This window comes from Oryx dammah, unplaced genomic scaffold, assembly GCF_014754425.2.
Source record: "Oryx dammah isolate SB20612 unplaced genomic scaffold, SCBI_Odam_1.1 HiC_scaffold_6, whole genome shotgun sequence".
In the NCBI taxonomy this organism is placed as follows: Eukaryota; Metazoa; Chordata; class Mammalia; order Artiodactyla; family Bovidae; genus Oryx; species Oryx dammah.
The window spans coordinates 20,931,647-20,953,726 of NW_024070190.1; the positions used below are offsets into that span (position 1 = coordinate 20,931,647).

Consider the following 22,080-nt stretch of genomic DNA (forward strand, 5'->3'; position numbering starts at 1 on the left):
TCTTAAAGCTCAGAGAGTAAATATTTTAGGTTTGTGTGCAATACAGTCTGTTGTAACTACTCAGCACTGCCAGAGTAGCACAAAAGCAGCCAGACTACATGTAAATTTATTACAAAAACTTATCTACATATATAAATATACATAAATTTATTTACAAAAATATTCATTGGAAGGGCCGATGCTGAAGCTGAAACTCCAATATTCTGGCCACCTGATGCGAAGAACTGACTCATCAGAAAAGACCTTGATGCTGGGAAAGATTGAAGGCAGGAGAAGAAGGGGACAACAGAGGACAAGATGGTTGGATGGCATCACCCACTCGATGGGAGTTGGTGATGGACAAGGAAGCCTGGCATGCTGCAGTCCATAGGGTCACAGTCAGACACAACTGAGAACTGAACTGAACTGATTTACAAAAATGAGTGGACAGCCTCAAGGCTGTAGCCTGCTGACTCCTGTTAATACACCCCAAAGAAACAATAGACAGAAATTAAACCAAGCACAGTAAAACTAAATGACAAATACAAACCAAAATGATATTCTGGTATTCCTCTGCTACATTTCTAGACCACAGGTAATTTCAAAATTCAGTGCAAAAAAACCCTAGGGGAGTCCTATTCCCACATAAATTACTGCAAGGAATATTATGACGTTTAGCATACATTTAAGTTTCAGTAAAGTCTAGCAACATCAGTCACCAAGGTAGCAACCCAAACCTACCGAGCTGTTCCCTTACAAATGCACAGGTAAAGAAATGTGCAATAAAAGGTGTTGGCATCATGAGTCGTAACTACTTACAGACTGTCAAAAGCTTCCAAGCTAGAATTTGAATCTACATTTTAAAATGAAAAAGGTTCTATCTAAATGATAAGGACGTTAAAGCTGCCTACTATATGAAGATAAGTCAAGGCTGATAGAACAAAAAGAGAAAGCCAGGAACATCTGGTTCAACCACTTCTTCAGTCTTCCATAAAAATCCTTCCAAAAATAAAAGCAGACCATGTGATGATTTAAAATTATCAAAATCCCTAAATATTTAAGTGTCGGGAAATCAGTCATTGTGACATTCGAACTCAATTCCCCTGCAACAGGAGCTCTTATATTGGTCACAGCACCACAGCAAAGATGATTCTGAGTACGGTTCGCTGTGCTCACAACAGCGGAAAATGCTTCCACTTAAAGCTGTGCACATACAGTATGATTCTGACAATATTTACAAGCAAAAAAAAATGCTGTATTTCCTGTTCAAAAAAGTTAAATATCAACTAAAAGTTTACTGAGTTTTAAAATGCTCAGTTATCCTGAGTAGATATAAGGCTGAAAATCAAGAATACCAGACTGAGAGTAAGCTAGCTCCCAACCTATCAATATCAATTTACTCAACCCACCTAAATTCAAACAAATCTGAAGAAAGAGTTACTAACTGGTCCATAGCTACTTCAAAGGATTCTTATAGAAAGATGGAAAGATGATAAATAAAAAGGACACTGCAGTGAACAAAGGTGACTTTGAATCAGTGCCTACATCAGCGCCCAAGACCATCCCCAACGTTAGACGGTTCACAAGAAGGACTCACAGGGCTCAGCAGTCATATATACTCACAGCCAAGATGCGTTCCAGCACAAGGACATGAAACAAAACGAGAAAAGGAAAAGTCAGACAGGGCAGAATTGAAGAAACGAAGCATTCGCTTTGAGTCCTCTCCCAGCAGAATCAATGTACATGCTCAATTCCTCCAACAAGTTGCAACAACACATGAAAAGTGTTGTCTATTACACATGTCCCTAAGAAATTCAGTTGTTTTTGAGGGCTGGTGACATGGGCACCCTCTGCCTAGGATATATGAAAACTTTAGAACCACAGAAGGAAAGCAGGTACACAGCATAAACCACAGAGTACAGCAGAGGCACAGTGAACCACTCTTACCACTGAGGGGAAGTTTTGTGTCACAGTAAGGGAACTGTTTATGAAAGTAAAAGTGGAGAGTGAAAAAGTTGGCTTAAAGCTCAACATTCAGAAAATGAAGATCATGGCATCCAGTCCCATCACGTCATGGGAAATAGATGGGGAAACAGTGGAAACAGTGTCAGACTTTATTTTGGGGGGCTCCAAAATCACTGCAGATGGTGACTGCAGCCATGAAATTAAAAGACGCTTACTCCTTGGAAGTAAAGTTATGACCGACCTAGATAGCATATTAAGAAGCAGAGACATTACTTTGCCAACTAAGGTCCGTCTAGTCAAGGCTATGGTTTTTCCAGTGGTCATGTATGGATGTGAGAGTTGGACTGTGAAGAAGGCTGAGCGCCGAAGAACTGATGCTTTTGAACTGTGGTGTTAGAGAAGACTCTTGAGAGTCCCTTGGACTGCAAGGAGATCCAACCAATCCATTCTGAAGATCAGCCCTGGGATTTCTTTGGAAGGAATGATGCTAAAGCTGGAAATCCAGTACTTTGGCCACCTCATGCGAAGAGTTGACTCATTGGAAAAAACTCTGATGCTGGGGAGGGATTGGGGGCAGGAGGAGAAGGGGACGACAGAGGATGAGATGGCTGGATGGCATCACTGACTCAATGAACATGAGTCTGAGTGAAGTCCGGGAGTTGGTGATGGACAGGGAGGCCTGGCGTGCTATGATTCATGGGGTCGCAAAGAGTCGGACACGACTGAGCGACTGAACTGAACTGAAGGGAACTGTTTACCAGCAAAGGGTCAGCCTTTCTAAGGATAGGCAAACTCAGCTACTCTGTTAATTATTTTTTTTTCCACACAGCACCCCAAGTATATTATGAAAGAATATTAATGAAGGTAAATTATTATGCCTCATACCAACTTCAGATGGAAGTCTTAAATTTAAAAAAGAAATGAAAACAACAGGATAATAATAAATAGCTAACATTTACTGAGCTCTTACTATTTCCCTGGCACTAATTATTTTTTATGTATGACCTTATTTAAGGTTCACAGCAATCCTACGGGGTAGTCTGAGATGATACTCAAAATACTCAACAACCACTATCACATGGCTTAAAACATTCAGGCATGTACTTCCCAATATGAGCCCTAGAGATATGTGCTGTTATTATCCCCATTCTATTACAAAAAAAAGGATCAGAGAATCCAAAAGTATACAATTAGTACATGACAGTAATGGGATTTTTAATCTAATTTGCTTCATAGCACTGGTTCTTAATTATTTGCTATACTGCCTCTCAACATACTCGGAGAAGGCAATGGCACCCCGCTCCAGTACTCTTGCCTGGAAAATCCCATGGATGGAGGGCCTGGTAGGCTGCGGTCCATGGGGTCACTAAGAGTCAGACATGACTGAGCGACTTCACTTTCACTTTTCACTTTCATGCATTTGGAGAAGGAAATGGCAACCCACTCCAGTGTTCTTGCCTGGAGAATCCCAGGGAAGGGGGAGCCTGGTGGGCTGCCATCTATGGTGTCGCACAGAGTCGGACATGACTGAAGCGACTGAGCAGCAGCAGCAGCAGCTCTCAACATACTGAGTACTTTGTAGGGCCCCAGGACTAGAAAACGTTATCTTATACACACACACACAGTAAAAACTGTAAAGAAAAACAATACTAAACTTATTTACATGAAAATTTAAAACCATACATGATAAAGGCAACAAAAACGTATAAATAAAACTGGTAAAATATACTGATTTTGAAAAAAAGAAGCCTTAAGACAAAAGGCATAATGAGGGTTAGAGAAGATCACTACACAATGACTGAAAGTCCAATTTACCAAGGAAACAATTCTAAACAAGTATATACCTAATAAAGTTCATTTAAAGTAGAAAAAACAAAAAGTTGGTAGAATTTTAGAGAAAAATGGTAAACCCATTATCACACTCTTTTCAACTTAATTCTCCATCCTTTCTCAAACTGTCTTCCTCTTAGATCCAAAGAGAATGACACATAGACATCATTCCATTGCAAAGCACAGAATGAATATTTTTGTTGTTTACCATCTCATATACACAGGCCAAATAACCAAGAAGGAAATTCGTGAATTGTAGAAACTAATGGTCCATTCAGATATGTACTGAACTCTTCCAGAGGCTATCTCATTAAAGTAATAAGAACAATGAACTGTCTGAAAAATGTCCAGTACCAGGTGGCTGACTGCTGCCATCTGCTGGACTCAATGCTCATTTCAACTCCAATCATACTCGCTTAAAAAGTTCTTTCTAGTAAGACAGCACGTAACGCTCTTAAACTGTAATCTTTTCTGAACTTCCTTTATCTAAAGAAACGAGATGATGCCTCTAAATTAAGTATCTGTCCTCTCCATGTCTGTGCAATTTAACAAGCTGCTGGTAATGACCTTTATTTTTTTTCCAAATCACAGGTTTACATGGAGACAGAAAATTGCATCACCTAAAATCTTCCTGGAATTTAATGTATCCACAAGGACTACCAGTTTTCCTTACAACTACTGGAAAATTGTATTTTATACATTAAGTAATCATAGAGAATAGTTTTAATCACACCAATTATGCTTCATTCACACTGCATATAATCCACATTACTAGCAATTTTTCTTAAAATATGCATGTATAAATACATACATACATGTCTGGTTCCCTTGCCTACCACGCATACAGGAAAATTACACTTCCTGCCCACTTAATACATAAGATTAACTCAGTTTAGTAAATTGTGAGTAAAAGTACCATATGCCATCTGCAGGCCAAAGCAGTAACTGCATGTGTAAATCCTCTGTCAGTAAACTGCTCGTGTGACACCCTCAGTACCAGAGGAACAAAGGGTCTCAGAAGGCCACAATGAAGCCCCAAGATCAAAGTGGCTTAGAACACCGAAGACAGCTGCCCTACAGAGTTGTCCAGACCTACAACAGACTTTGTAAGAGTAAAAAATAAACTTTCATTCTGTTAGCTCACTGCAAATTGGCATTGAGAATGCTACCACAACACAGCCTAGCCCAGGGTTTCTCAACAGCAGCACTACTGACATCTTGGGCTGGATAATTCCTTGTTGTGGGTGTTATCCTGTGTATTACAGGATGTTAAACAGTGTCCCAGTGTCTACCCATTAGTTACCAGCAGCACTCCTCAATGTGACAAAAACATCTCTAGATTGAGAAACTGAAAAATACAATATGCCTATGTGAATATATGCATGTATATTTATTTATGTAGAGCTGACCTTTGAACAACACAAGGTTAAAGGTGATGACGCTCTGCACAGTTGAAAATCCATGGTTAGCTTACAGCTGGCACCCCATATATGCTGTTCTCTACATCCAGTTCCGCATCCACAAATCCAACCAACCACAGACTGTGTAGTACTGTAGTGTTTCTACTAGTGAAATAAATTCACAGATAAGTAGACCCTCAAAATTCAAACCCATGTTGTTCAAAGGTCAACTACATTATGAATGATATGAGACCATAATTAACTCAATCTTTATATGACACAAATATATGCTTTATTATGTATTTAAGACCAGGTATTTTGTAGACCCTTAAGAAATATGAATTCCCATTTCTCAGACTAGGAGAATTAATTCATACTTACAAAAACCCAAACATCCCAAGTCTCTCTAATAGCAAAGTAAACAAAATCCATATGGTACATAAATCCATACATACTATGCTGTTCATTTCGGAGGACTCATAGCTCCCAACTGGGTGGACATTTCCAATGGGCTCCAAGCCCTCTTCATCCCACATGTACGTTCCATCAGAGCTATCAGATGGAGAGAGTTCAAATGAAGAACCAGCTCTGTAATCTGTGTCTGGTGAAATCAAGTTATTTCCAGAAGCATGTTTTGAACATTCACTCCTGTCTTCAATTGAATTTTTAAAAGAGAGGGGAAAAAAAAGTTATTAGTTCACAAAATATAATTATTTGTTTGAAAAATATAAGCTTTAATAAATTGATATAGCAAAAGTTGGCAAAAAAGTATTCATAATTAGTATATTCTAAATCTAAACAATAAAAAAATCAGGATGTAAAATCTTAAAAATAACCTACTGAAATATTTCCCAATATATTTCATTGAGCCATCTTTCACTTCTGCAGTATTTCTGGAAATGTAAATAAAGCCTCATATTCTTTGAATATTTCCTAGGGTATTTATTTTTAAGCACTGCCCAGGAAACTCCTTACTCTGTGTTTATCATTTAATCTTGCAGTTGCTTCTTAATAAGGAAATAAATTGTTCCAGCAGTCATTCCTAACTAGAAGACCCTCAAGACAGTCAAGAGATTATACATATCTTCAGTGATAGCCTGCTCCCTTGATCAGACTACATGCCTCTACCCAAACCCTCAGTTTGTTCTTTTCTGAGTCCAGATTGGCAAAGAGATATATTTCCCCCAGTATTCAGCACCAGGATTACCAAGTATAAGAAGAAATGTCAAACAGGTGCTACCTCTCTTCTCTCATTTAAAAAAAAAACAAAAAAAGCTCCTGCAAAACTATAACCATTAGATTTGCAAAGCAAGAAAATCTGTCTTCCTTTAAAAAAAATGAAAACTGTCTAGGATAAAAAAAATCCATTAGATTGGACATAATGTCTGTTAGTCATTTACCCTTTAGTACAGCTTTACTCAACACACAGCAGTGATCTAGTTCCTAAGGGAAGAGATGGTTTAAAATAGGATGCCACTGATTGGAGGAAGCAGGGAAAAAAAAAAATTTGAAACAAGCAGGAATAAGCCTGTGCATGACAAAGAACAAAGGTAAGATACTACAGGGGAATGGATGTTTTATGGATGTTGTTTTAGCATGAAAAATAGGACAAGGAACGAAAGTCACAAGAACATTAAATGTTGCTCCATTCCAATTGTGTCCAGATCCACCCCTCCATGAAACTGTTAGTATTTTGAAATTAATCAGAAGATAATCTTAAGTATAAACTCAGCTATATTATCTAGAAGAAAGCAAAAAAATTAAGGACATTAATATTTACCAGAGACACTTATATCTATCCATTCATCAGTTTTACTGAAGGATTTTTCATTTTCCTTGGGGGAATCAAATATATCTTTTGGTGGTACATTTTCACACTTTTCTTCTTTGAGAGAAATTTCCTCTGGAGTTATTCTAGTTCTGTTGGAGTCTTCTATATCTATAAAATCATCACTAAAGTCTTCACTTAAATCATTCTTATCAGAAGATGACAAAGAAGACAAGGAAATATCATCCACATCATCACTCAGGTATCTAATTTTAGCATCGCGCTTCATGGTCTGGTCATTCTCTGTTCTATAACTATGATTTTCAGTCATTTCTTGGTCCTGATCCACAGCTCTGTCTTTAGCCACAAGTGCAGCGTCTTCCTCTATACAGGTGTCAGCAGGTGAATTTTTATTACCATCAACTGTGAGAGTCCCAGAAAACGGAGGTCGGCTAGATTTCAGAAGAGAGGGATGAACCATCCTATAACCGAAAGTAGAAGTTACACCCTGGCCATTTGGTAAAGCCAACTTCTTTCCACCAGCAGCATAAGGCCTATTAAATCCAAATCCTAAATGTTCATTCCCATTGAGGACTTCTGACTGCCGGGAATTTCTTGTTAGCATACTTGACCTCAGAGGCACTCTAATGGGTAGCTGTTGGTTCTGATAAGGCTTTGTAAGATCTGCAGCTCTATTGAAGGAATGTGATCTGGTTATAGATGAAGGTGGAAGGAATGAATTCTGAATGGAATGTGAAAAACTCTGTGACCTTACCATTTTTTCACAAGCAAGCGATTTGATATTATCTAGAGATTGTGCTAAGCTTTCTCCAGAACTGCCTCTGGTGGCACAGGAGTTTGCTCTAGGCCTTTGTATGCTACCAGCTGATCGGTTTCCATAAAATCCATTCAACTGAGATTTTGGAACACTGACTGAAGCATATGACGTCCTTCCTAACAATGTGCCTTTGGTGAATTTACCCAAATTAGATGGTCCGGACAAAGACTTTTGGTTTAACTCCTCTGTCGATGACACAAACACAGTGGATGGCTTTGCTAACTTTGACGTGAGTAGAGAAATATTTTTCAAACCTCCCTTCATCCCATTTTTATCAAACACTCCTTGAGTAGGTGCAATTTTTTCAGGATCAATTACTTTAGCACGTGAACTCTGAGTATTATTAGGCTCTTCAGGACTTTGTGCACTAAACTCATATTTATTTGCTGTTCTCCAGTTAAATGAATGGGACGATGAACAATCAGAGCCATTATTTTTGATGTAACTTTTGACACTGCTGCTCTTGGAAGTTCCCAGCAAATTAACAGGTTTCCCATTTGGCATTGGCTGCAGTGTACTTCTTACAGATTTTGTTCCATACTTTGGCAACTTGGAACCCAAAAAGGTCTTGATTTGTGTTTTCTCTTCCATGAGCTATACGGTGCATTTGTTCTTAAAATTTGACAGAATCTGAGGAGACAAAAGAATAGATTAAACATTCCTAAATAAAGATAATAACATGGATTACCACATAATATGAATGCATATTCTTAAATAATTATATGCAGGAAAGCCCAAAAGCTACTCATGATCCCTACAGAACTCTTAATAAATACTAAATGCACTAATTAAGAACTTAACATTAAAAGAAAATAAAGAATAATCAAGTCTGTTAAACACTTTTTACATTTTAAAGCAATCATTAGGGTTATTTGTAAATTCTAATGTCTTTTAATTTTTGCTTTACTTTTTAAAAATGGAGATTAAAATGAAATTTTTTTCTTTTCCCAGATAAGAACATCTTTATAGGCATTTGTATAAACTTGGGCTACGGATGATGATAGCAAAATCCAGAAATAATAAAAATTAGACTACAAATCTGTACAGAAAATAACACTTCTATAGCACAACTTCCAATTTCTAACCCAAATTATTTTTCTGTTTAGGAAGACTTTATTTTCTTGGGCTCCAAATCACTGCAGACAGTGACTGCAACCATGAAATGAAAAGATGCTTGCTTTATGGAAGAAAAGCTATGATAAATCCAGACAACACATTAAAGGAGAAATATCACTTTGCCAACAAAGGTCCATAGCATCAAAGCTATGGTTTTTCCAGTAGTCATGTACAGATGTGAGAGTTGGACCATAAAGAAGGCTGAGCAATGAAGAACTGATGCTTTCAAACTGTGGTGCTGGAGAAGACTCTTGAGAGTCCCTTGGACAGCAAGATCAAACCAGTCAATCCTGAAGGAAATCAACCCTAAATACTCATTGGAAGTTCTGATGCTGAAGCTGAAACTCCAATATTTTGGCCACCTGATACGAAGAGCCAACTCACTGAAAAAGACCCTGATGCTGGGAAAGACAGGGCAGGAGGAGAAGGAGGTGACAGAGCATGAGATGATTGGATGACACCATCAACTCAATGGACATGAATTGAAGCAAACTCTGGGAGATGGTGAAGGACAGGGAAGCCTGCAGTCCATGGGGTCGTAAAGAGTGACTAAACAACAACAACATCTCCTTTAAAAATAAAAATGTGTGATTTTGCTGTTGTTGTTTTTAAGCACACATGCTCTTACAAAAACTTTAAACTTTAAACTTTCATTATTAAAGTTTATGGGAAGGATGCAGATAAAGAATCCAACAGCAGCAAAAAAATTATTCTGGCATTAAGGAATAAAATGTCAGCTGTCATTTAAAACAAATATCTCAAAAGTATATCTATCCAGGAATATAAACATACACTACAGTTAGTGCCAGAGTAAGAAGCAAAGTGATTTAGTAACATTGATTAATCCATTAATCTCAACCTCTCAAGATTTATTTTAGAGGTAATTAAAAAAACAATAAAAAGGTTCAAAGTACACACAAGAGCATAAAATGAGAAACAGAGTCCTCTATCTGAGTAACTATTTACTATATTACAGTATGTCATATGATGACATTACAGTTGAGATTAATATTAAATATTAAAAATATTAAGATGTCCCAACAAGATGTAACAAAAATATAATATGGCCACTATATGATCTCTGTGGTTATACAGAAATATTATAAGACCACATACAAGAGCAAAATTCAAATAAAAGCAAAATGCATGTCTTAGGGTCACTGATTGTTTTTAACTATGTATCTTAAGACATTGTCTTTAATTTGTTGGTTTTATTTTTTCAATTAAAAAAATCTATTCTAATGTCTGACCTTAAGAATTAGAGAGTTTCTAAAGTATGTACGTGTTAGTTATTAGTCATGTCAAATGTACATAGTTAGAAAATCATACAAACATTTAAGTGAAAAATAATAAATAAATAAAAGATAGTGGGGTGAAACAGAATTACAGAACTTCCTAACCTCAATAATAAATAAAAGGGACAGAATATACAAAATGTGTGTTTGTGTGTGTGTAATTTTTCAGCCAAAAACCCACCAGCTACAATCAAACAAGAAAATGCTTATACAAAAAATCTCTAAATTTTAAAAAGTAGTGGCCAGAAAAAGATTCCATACAGTATGGTCACTCCTAGCCTGATTACACTGCCTAGAAGGAGTAGTGAGAAAAAACTGTTGAGTTAGTAAAACTTGGAAACTAATAAGTATCCTCTAGTTTGTATGGAAAGACCTGCTTAGGCATGCCCTAGAAAAGTCCAGGAAAACATCTTCAGCACAGCTTTGAAACCTAAGCTGAAGCAGGCAGAGTGACTATGACTTAAAACAACTTTCTAAAATGTATATAGGCTTACTGATCAAATAAGCCAATATTACTCATACACAATGTTTGAGATTATGAAAATGTAAAACTGTTTAAATTGAATGACTGTTCTAACAAACATTTTATTTCAATAATAATTATGTTTATAGAAAATATATACTTAAACATCAGCTTACAGATAATTTCCAAGAAACTTAAGGAAAGAAAAGCTTAGACAAACTAAATTAATTACTGGATAATCATTGGCTTGCTACATCATTTCTAAGTAAGAATACTAAAACTTTGATTACTAAGTATAATTTCAAGTTTGCATATTTTGCTTGTTGTTATCGTATGCTACAGAAAGACTCGATCTTTGGGACACGTAAATGAACATGTTCATTTCTGTTACTTACAGAATCTGTACAGTGAATCCCATTTTTATAAAAGTAACATGATAAACAGATGAAGATATCACACAGAGATATGTGTACACCTGTATATTTAAACACAAAAAACTGTTAATAGTGATTACCATTAGGGAAGTGAGAATTTGTTGAAAAGAAAGCTTCTTTTACTTTTAATCATTATTGCTTATTGTACTTTAAATATGCCCATATATTTGCCACTTAAAATGTTTTAAGCAAAAAACTGCATTAAAATTTTTTTAATGTATTCAGTATCAAACAAGTTCTAAAAATTATAATAGTACATGAATATACTTAAAAAGACATAAAATAGAAGTCTGAATTAAAAAGCACAAAAAGTTCTTTTAGTCAACAGATACCATTTCAATCTCTCCAAACTTCAACCTCAATTTAATGTGTCACATCGATTTTATCTTTAAAATGTTATACTAAATACAGCATTTCCATTCCACAATTCTAGTTCTCACCCTCACCTCTTTCTGCATGACTACAAAGGCTTCCTCCGTTATCCAGATTTCCACTTCACTTCTATACAGATTGTCAACAGGTATTCTCTCAAAGCACAGATCTGATCATATCATTCTACAGATTAAAAACCACATGTGGCCCAGGAACAATAAAATAAAACCCAAACCCACTGACAGAGATCAAGCTTCTCTGTTAGGCTCCACCCTATTGCTGCAGAACTGTCCATTCAAGCCAAGATACATTTCTATCATTTCTCAAAATCTATCCTCTACTTCCTACCTTCTATGCCCTTGCTAAAGTTGTAAAAACCACTTGGAAGACCCCACCCTCCAAGTAAAACAGCACTACACTCACAAACCTTTCCAGTTAAAACTAATTCTTCATCCTTCTCTACTCCCTTCACACCACCAATAGCGCTGAGTCTGTCTTATAATTGCATGCATGTCTGTCTGGCCTGAAAGAAGGTATGAGGGCATATTTGGTGCCTACTATAGGAGCACAAACATGACAGACCCTCAACTTTTAAGTAAACTCATAATCTTAGTGTAAATTAATTTAATAAATAGTAAGTCAAGACTGAAAAGTAATAATTTCATTTTGTGGTAATGGCCCTGAGCAATCCATTCAGAAGGATTCTGAGGTGAAATCTAGACTCTGCAGTAAAGAACTGTGATCAAACAGCAATATCTGCCATGAACAGGAAAAGAGACAGCACACCTAAGCCAGATGACTGCCATCCCTATTTTCTGATAATAACCTTCACCACAAAACACACTCCACACGCACAGACCCTTTCCGGATGACCGTAAGAGCACTGATAATGACAGCAGGTATCAGGGCCATCCTACAGATCACTAGGGAGCCCACATTAATGCGTCTGTCCTCTGGTGAGTCATCTGTGAGTCAGAAAGGCCTTAATATTCCCCTGCCAGTCACGAGTAGACAAGGAACGGAACGTTCTTTCACTTCTCTATACTTCTACTTGATAGTCCGAAATAAGGGTAATATATGTTATCTCCCAAGAACATCTTAAGTATTCATAACTGAGAGGCACAAGTCCACAAGAAAGACACTGTTACTAACAAAATGCTTAGGGTGCTATCACTTGGAAAAAAAAAAAGGATTAGAACCTGAATGTACTATTTCCTACCAAGATTATTTATTCATTTCTAAATGCACAAATAATGGCAACATAAATGATATCAATCATCTTGGACTGTGATCTTTCTTGAAACAAAGCTAATCTGACAGCTCAGCTATAAAGTTTCCTTATTTGCTTGCATTATGAATGCCATCACTTCACTTGTTGATAAGCTAACTTCTGGTCTTCAAATACTCATGAAACTTTCTCCTATATTTGTTTATAACTTTGAAGCAGACATTGTTAGTCGGCTTCATTTTAGGAGCTGTGATACACAGTCCCCATTAAGCAATTAAACAAGGCAGTCATAACGATTTGGAAAAAGTACATGTTGACTACACAATCTAATGATATAATCTTCTCTGAAATACTTTACAATTGTCTTTGAGTTTTAATTTAATGTTGAACTAAGAATAATTCATGGTGCAGGATTTAGAAATGTCTGAGATTTTCTGAGTTACTTTCTATAAGAGTCATCTTTTTTTAAGTACAGTACATTTAAAGTATGGTAATTCTGTATGGTAGAATCCTGTATGTGGGTCAAGAAGCTACAGTTAGAATCCTGTATGGAACAAGTGACTGGTTCAAGACTGAGACAGCACTACGACAGGGCTCTCTGCTGCCACCCTGCTTGTTCAATCTATATGTTGAGCACATCATGAGAAATGCTGGGCTGGATGAGTTACAAGCTGGAATCAAGATAAGTGGGATTCATGTTGATATCTGGCAGAAAACAACAAAATTCTATCAAGCAATTATCCTTTAATTATAAAATAAATAAATGAAAGGTAAAATGCATTAAAGAAAAAAAACGATAAGCAGGAGAAAGATCAATAATCTCAGATACATGGATGGATACCACTCTAATGGCAGAAAGCAAAGAGTAACTAAAGAGTCTCTTAATGAGGATGAAGAAGGGGAGTGAAAAAGCCGGCTTAAAACCAAACATTAAAAGAAACTAAGATCATGGCATCCAGACCCATTCAGTTCAGTTCAGTCATTTCTGACTCTTTGCAACCCCATGAATCACAGCATGCCAGGCCTCCCCGTCCATCACCAACTCCTGGAGTTTATTCAAACTCATGTCCATCGAGTTGGTGATGCCATCCAGCCATCTCATCCTCAGTCGTCCCTTCTCCTCCTGTCCCCAATCCCTCCCAGCATCAGAGACTTTTCCAATGAGTCAACTCTTTGCATGAGGTGGCCAAAGTATTGGAGTTCCAGCTTTAGCAGCAGTCCTTCCAATGAACACCCAGGACTGATCTCCTTTAGAATGGACAAGTTGGATCTCCTTGCAGTCCAAGGGACTCTCAAGAGTCTTCTTCAACACCACAGTTCAAAAGCATCAATTCTTCAGCACTCTGCTTTCCTCACAGTCCAACTCTCATATCCATACATGACCACTGGAAAAACCATAGCCTTGACTAGATGGGCCTTTGTTGGCAAAATAATGTCTCTGCTTCTTAATATGCTTTGTAGGTCGGTCATAATTTTCCTTCCAAGGAGTAAGCGTCTTGTAGTTTCATGGCTGCAGTCACCATCTGCAGTGATTTTGGAGCCCAAAAAAATAAAGTCTGACACTGTTTCCACTGTTTCTCCATCTATTTCCTATGAAGTGATGGGACCAGATGCCATGATCTTCGTTTTCTGAATGTTGAGCTTTAAGCCAACTTTTTCCCTCTCCTCTTTCACTTTCATCAAGAAGCTTAAGTTCCTCTTCACTTTCTGCCATAAGGGTGGTGTAATTTGCATATCTGAGGTTATTGATATTTCTCCTGGCAATCTTGATTCCAGCTTGTGCTTCATCCAGCCCAGCATTTCTCATGATGTACTCTGCACAGAAGTTAAATAAGCAAGGTGACAATATACAGCCTTGACATACTCTTTTTCCTATCTGGAACCAGTCTGTCATTCCATGTCCAGTTCTAACTGTTGCTTCCTGACCTGCATACAGGTTTCTCAAGAGGCAGGTCAGGTGGTCTGGTATTCCCATCTCTTTCAGAATTTTCCACAGTTTATTGTGATCTACACAGTTAAAGGGTTTGGCATAGTCAATAAAGCAGAAATAGATGTTTTTCTGGAACTCTCTTGCTTTTTCAATGATCCAGCAGATGTTGGCAATTTGATCTCTGGTTCCTCTGCCTTTTCTAAAACCAGCTTGAACAACTGGAAGTTCACGGTTCATGTACTGCTGAACCCATTACTTCAAGGCAAACAGAGGGAGAAAAGGTGGAAGTAGTAACAGATTTACTCTTCTTGGACTCTAAAATTGCTGTGGATGGTGACTGCAGCCATGAAATCAGAGAGGTTTGCTTCTTGGCAGGAAAGCTATGACAAACCTGGACTGTGTGTTGAAAAGGAGAGACATTACTCTCCCAACAAATGTCCGTACAGTCAAGGCTATGGTCTTCCCAGTGGTCACATACGGTTGTGAGAACTGGACTGTAAAGAAGGCGGAGCACCAAAGAATTGATGCCTTCAAACTGTGGTGCTGGAGAAGACTCCTGAAGAGTCCCCTGGACAGCAAGGAAATCAAACTAGTCAGTCTTAAGAGAAATCAATCCTGAATACTCGTTGGAAGGACTGATGCTGAAGTTGAAACTGCAGTATTTTAGTCATCTGATGCAAACAGCCAACTCAATGGAAAAGTTTCCTGATGCTGGGAAAGACTGGGAGCAGAAAGAGAATGCGATGGCTGAATGGTATCACCAATGAAATGGACATGAACTTGGACAAACTTTGGGAGATAGTGAGAAACAGAGAGGCCTGGCAGGCTGTAGTCCACGGTGTCGCTGACAGTCAGACACAACTGGGCAACTGAACACCAAATTCACATTTAAAAGAATTTCCAAAACTACTTATAAATTCCCTATTTAAGAAATTGTAAATCAAAGTTTTTGGCTTTCATAAGGAATCCACAACTGGATGGGAGGGGGAAAGCAGGAGCCAGTATCACTGAGGACTTATACGACAGGTACCATCCTGTTCCCTTTGTCCCTGTTAACTGTTTGATCATCCTAATATTATAAGGTGGTAGAGTTCATCCTATTTTAAATAGATAAACCAAGATTCAGAAAAGCTAAAACACTTGTCCAAACTCACAAGTTCAGACATTACTGAAGAGAATCCAGGTTCATGTCCACTTGACTTCAGGATCCAGGCAGACTGCCTTCCAGACAAAGGAATGACTATTCTGAGTTTACTGACAGCTTGGGACAGAGTGAAGGAACTGGACAGCGGAGGTTAGAGGAGGAGCATGAAGACAGCAAAAAACACAGGTAATGATTAAAGGAGTTTTCGCAGAGAAACAAGAGCTTTCAGTGTTTCAAATTCCTTTCATATCCATTACCCTATCATCAGAGGAACCACCTACTCAAATTCTTTTTTTAGTTTTTCAAGTAGCTTTTTAGAAGGTATGAATTTGAATGCATTTCAGGGCTTTTACATAGGCATAAATTCATTCCAGAGTCCAAGAGCAATTAACTAAACAACAATGCTGATGACTACATGCCTCTACCAGTCAATTCTGGAAACTTGCTTTCACATTCAGATAACTACATCTTAATTTTTTTAAAGAACTTTTTTTTTTTTTTGACCTTGTGTCACTCAACCAAATCTGCTTCTCCCTTGTTTTTCTCTGGCTGTCATCTATGTCAAGTTGATTCAAAGACTTGATTACAGCAATTAAATAAGCAAAAATGGCATCCTCAAAAATAAAGGTTTAAAACAATACAACTTTATTCCAGCTTCTTCATGGCTTTGAAGAGTGCACACCAAGCTCAACACAAAAGTCCACAGTTTTTTTAAGTCAAGCTGAACTTTTTGTCCTCAAACTACAACTTCTTCTCAGGCAGATGGGGATCAAAGCAACTTGGGATTTAAAGTCTCAAAATGAATTTGTGGTTTAGGAACATTAAATGATGTTATTAAATGTAGATTCTAAGTATATTACTTCCTGAAACTTAAATTTAAGGAACAAAGAGAATACTAGTAGGTAAAGAAGAACTAACTGCAAGCTCCTTTGGCCAAACCACAAAAGTTCTCTCTCCAAATTTTACTATTCAATTCAGATAAAACTCAATAACTGCACAGGGTATCCAAATGAAGGTGGACTCCTACTTCTTATCAACAAGCCAAGAAGCATTCCTCAGACCACCCCAGGTTTATGTTCCCTTCACTGCAGACCAAGTTCTTTGAGAATACAAACATGCCTTTCACTCATTTGTTTACTCACTGTGGTCTTAGTGAAGAAATTAAGTGGCTGGCACATAACTGGCACTTTATAAATGCAGGCTGAAAGCAAGAAAAGCATATTCCTTAACAGTGACTTTCTGAGAACTGTGTTAGTTTTACCTCAAATCAACAATATAAAAATCTATGTGTATAAAACATAACACAATCTGGCACAAATATAAGCTTCTATTTATAAACTCCTACTTTCCTAGGTAGAACAGATACCCAAATTCATGACACTAGCTTTTTTCTCCACCCCTCCTCAAACCATACTTCATTATTAAACCCAGTAAAGAAGTCAATCTCTTCCTTGATAGCTTTCTTCTTAAGAATTTATTCCAGTTTGGAATCTCATTCCCTATCCATACCCATGCACACCTAACTCTTTGGTTTTTTCCAAGGAACCTAAAACTTTTGGCCTAAAACTTCTTTAAAAAAAATAAATTACAAAAGAAATGGGATGACACAATCAGTCTTAGTCTGATTGTGCTCTTTAAATTCTGACTCTGTGTGACTTAATTACAAAGTCTTTGAGATAATCACTCTACAACTTTTCATGGAAGTAGGACAGCCATACTCTAACTTTACTTTCTTTCGGCCGCACAGCGTCCTAACCGCTGCACTAGCAGGGAGCTCCTTTACCATTTTTAAAAGCAAAAATCCTCAAGCTAGTTAACAGCATTTAATCAATCCCCTGAGGTACTGGCACTCCGAATTTTCTTGATTTGGCAAAAATCAGAATGATTAAGGTTAGGTACAGTATTTGCATAATATAAGAGCAATCTTATTGTGCTTAGGACTAACACAATTCAACTTCTTCCTCTGCAGGGAAGCCCCACTTATATCACTGCATACCTCCACCTCAGATTACTACAACACATTTTTATTAAGCACCAATGAGACAAGATAAGGCATACAGGTTAAGATATAATGCCTGCCAGGAGGAGCTTAAGCGCTGGCAAAGGAAGAAAAGTTTTCATCATGGCAACAACTTAGAACACATTAATTCAGTCATCAAACATGTATTGAAAGCCTTTTGAAAGACTTCCCTGGTGGCTCAGATGGTAAAGCATCTGCCTGAAATGCGGGAGACCCGCGTTCAATCCCTGGGTCAGGAAGATCCCCAGTGGCAAACCACTCCAGTATTCTTGCCTGGAAAATTCCATGGACAGAGGAGCCTGGTGGGCCACAGTCCATGGGGTTGCAAACAGTAGGACACAACTGAGCAACTTCACTCTCACTGAAACACTGACCACAAATCAGGCTGTGCTAGAGGCTGTAGATACAACAAACACTCCAATACACAGAAAAGACATACAGACAAGAAAAAGGCAACAAAGCACTATAACTGCTAAAGGAGAGCATACCATGAGGGGCACAAAAAGAAAAGCACTTAATTGGCAGAAGGGGTTTTCACAAACGGTGTCATAAGTCAATGCTGGAGTTGAATCTCAAATGATACATAGACAATAATAATAAAGACACTTAATATGAGAACCAATACAGCCTAAGAGCATAAACAAAAGCAAAGAAGCAGCATGGCACATTCAGGAAACTTATTAAACAAGGGTCGTGAACAGGGTTCAAAGATACAACAGGAAAAGAGAGAAGGTGAATGAGGAAAATACTGTCTGTGAAAAGCTTTAAACACCATATTAAGAATTTGAACTCTACTATAGGCAGTTAGGAAGTCTAAGGGTTTTAAGCCAGAAAACAACAGTGATCTGATCTGAATTTTGAAAACTGACTCTGATTTCAGTATGAAGTTTGGATCAAAGGAAGGGAGACAGAATAAGAGGTTTTAACATGAGAAAGATGGCAAGGATTGTAGTAAAAAGGTTAGGGGAAAAGGTACAAATAAAAAAGATATTAGCAATACTGAATTTTGAGAACTTTATCACAATTGTAGACACAAAACGAGAGCACAATACTTAATGAATAATTGACTGACTGATTAGGTACAGGAGGTGGAAATGGATGAATGACTGACTGATTAGATGTAGAGAGAAAAGGATTCAGGATTCCAGGTTTGTCTGGCTGAACAGAGGGTGGTACCTTTAACTGAAGGCAAATATTATACATGAGGAAACAGACCATGAACTTAGCATGCCAAGCTGACCTTGAGGGACCTACAGAGGGTGCTAGTGGGGGTGTTTACTAGCCATGGAAAGGAGTCTGAAATGCAAGGGCAAGGTCCGAATGAGAGATGATGATTTGGGATTTGTGACTATAGAGATAACTGACAAATGTTCCACCAGAAACAGGTGAGGTCACCTGGGGAAAATGTAGAAAAAGGAAAAAAAGACTGAGGGCACTATCCAGGGTATCACCAACATTTAAGAAATGAAGAAGAAAACAACAACAAAAAGGCAGCTGAGAATGCACAATCCAAAGGAAAGAAAAGAACTGGAAGAGAATCTGAAAAACGGTAATAGGCAGTAGTGTCAAATTCTCAGATAAACAAAGAAAAACTGAATACTGAAAAGAATGATCACCCCTTGGCAGTTTGCAAATTTGGTCACCTTTGCCAGGGGAGTTTCAGGGGATAAGATGAGGCACAGAAAACTAACTATAGAGATCTCAAGAGTAAATATAAGATAAAGAAATGGAGTCAGGAAATGTGATCCATTCTTTCAAAGACTAAAAAGAAAAAGGCAATAACTTAAGAGAATATAAAGGTAACAGTTTTGGTTTTTTCTAGTTTTGGACAAAGGTCCATCTAGTCAAAGTTATGGTTTTTCCAGTAGTCATGTATGGATGTGAGAGCTGGACTATAGAGAAAGCTGAGCACCAAAGAATTGATGCTTTTGAACTGTGCTGTTAGAGAAGACTCTTGAGAGACCCTTGGACTGCAAGGAGATCAAACCAGTCCACCCTAAAAGAAATCAGTCCTGAATATTCATTGGAAGGACTGAAGATGAAGCGCCAATAATTTGGTCACCTGATGCGAAAAACGGACTCACTAGAAAAGACCCTGATGCTGGCAGAGATTGAAGGCAGGAGGAGAAGGGGATGACAAAGGACGAGATGGTTGGATGGCATTACCGACTCGAAAGACATGAGTTTGAGCAAGCTCTGGGAGTTGATGATGGACAGGGCAGCCTGGCATGCTGCAGTCCATGGGGTCACAAAGAGTCGGACATGACTGAGAGGCTGAACTTAACACTTGTATTTAAGTCTAAGAAGATACTTCTCGCCACCTAAAGGTATCAGAGGTGGCTAAGAAATCAGGAGATGACAATGAAAACCAATTCTCTATACAGGAACATGCCATAAGACCACTGGAAGTCGAACTGTCTGATTCAAATGACGCAGAGAGAAATTCTAAAAGCAGTCTGGGGAAGAAATCTTAAGTAAAAGAAGAGATAATGAACTGGAAGCCAGTCAGCTTCATCATTAAAAGGAAATTAAGGAACAAATAAAGAAAGATGAAGCTATAAAATGACAACTGGGAAATTTTAAGTGACACAAAACAGATGAAAGAAGACATATTTCTGTCAAGAAGCAGCAGGTGAACTTCAGGGAAAGCTAGAATTTATTTTAGAGTAACTAAAAGGCAAAGAGATGTTGGAAGAGAATACAAATACAAGTAGGCAATGATTATTAAAGGAGAAAAACAGCAAGTAGAAATTCACACTGATACAACTGAGAAATAAAAAGCAAAACCGTCTGAAGGTGAAAAACAATTGTTATTTAGGATGAACTACAGAATCCATAGGGTCGCAAAGAGTCTGACACGACTTACCAACTGAACAACAGCAGCAAAATAACACTGGAATGGACCACGGTGAGTGAAAATGCCAGCAAAGGGAGACGGAGGTTGCAGACAACCTCAAAAGGATGCATCTGAGTTCTATAATCAAGCTGCTGATGGAAGACTAAGGTAGAAAAGACTGTAAAACGGTGACAGACTCCTCCTAAGGAGTGCCACCATTAGTGGCTAGTAACGGTCTTACTTGCCAGGTCAAAGAAATGAGGCATGTCACATTCAGCGGACTTAGAGCAAAAAACACGCCTGCAATGTTTTCAACACCTGAAATAGTACTATAAGATGTAATTATTTTATGTAAACACTTTTCTTTTGTAACTGTCTCATATAAGGAAAATCAATGTAGAACCTAAGATAGTTACAGCTTCAGCAGTTTTTATAAAGCTCAGCTGGATTTTTTTAAAATTTTGCAACATTTCAGAGTCATCTTTGTATTAAACTTTAGTAATTACAGATTTACTGTAATCCTAAAACAGTTTTTTTCTACTTAATCAATGCCCTTACTACAGCTACAACAATAAGATGGAACAGAAAATAGCAGAAGGCATCATGTATAGTGGAAGTATTTCATGACACTATAGTTTCAGTCATGCGTGTCTGTGTGTGTATGCAGCATGTAAAATGTTCTGAACATAAATGTTCAAATACACAAGGATAAAACACTCTATTCCAACGTCTTAGAAACTTTTAAAATGTAAAGACCCACCAACAAACTTTTGCATTTACATAAAACTTTGCATACTGTCAGTCATCCGGGGACTTGCTCCCCTCATTCTTCCCCTTTCCCCAGACCTGAGTAGACACTGTCACACGATGGCCAGTGTAAAGAACTATACTGGGGTGGTCAAAAAGTTCTTTACCCATTCAGCTGTGGATGGACATCTAGGTTACTTCCATGTCCTAGCTATTGTAAATAGTGCTGCAATGAACACTGAGGTACATGTGTCTTCCTCAGTTTGAGTTTCCTCAAGAGTGTATGCCTAGAAGTGGTATTGCTGGGTGAGACGGTAGTTTTATTCCTAGCTCCTTAAGGAATCTCCATACTGTCTTCCACAGTGGCTGTATCAATTTACATTCCTACCAGCAGTGCAAGAGGGTTCCCTTTTCTCCACACCCTCTCCAGCATTTGTTGTTTGTGGATATTTTGATGATAGCCATTCTGACTGCTGTGAGGTGATATGTCACTGCAGTTTTTTATTTGCATTTCTCTAATAATGAGCAGTGTTGAGCATCTTTTCATGTGTTTATTAGCCATCTGTATGTCTTCTTTGGAGAAATGTCTGTTTAGGTCTTTTGCCCACTTTTTGACTGAGTAGTTTGCTTTCCTGGTATTAAGTTGTAAAAGCTTCTTGTGTATTCTGGAAATTAATCCTTTGTCAGTTCCCTCATTCTTTTTAAATGTCCTTAA

General features: G+C 37.8%; 1 protein-coding gene across 8 annotated transcripts in view; it reads right to left on the reverse strand.

The window, feature by feature from the left end:
- The window catches only part of CCSER2 (coiled-coil serine rich protein 2), a 164,105-nt gene that overhangs the window by 119,285 nt on the left and 22,740 nt on the right, over positions 1 to 22,080 (reverse strand). For all 8 annotated transcript variants that reach the window (XR_005721375.1, XR_005721374.1, XM_040242557.1 and 5 more), the window contains exons 2-3: positions 6,955 to 8,410; positions 5,630 to 5,826 (exon numbers count right to left, since the gene is read on the reverse strand). Coding sequence is in view for 6 of the 8 variants with exons in the window: in XM_040242557.1 (XP_040098491.1) it covers positions 5,630 to 5,826; positions 6,955 to 8,371 (1,614 nt within the window). In the remaining 2 variants the exon portion in view is untranslated. The remainder of the gene's footprint in view (positions 1 to 5,629; positions 5,827 to 6,954; positions 8,411 to 22,080) is intronic.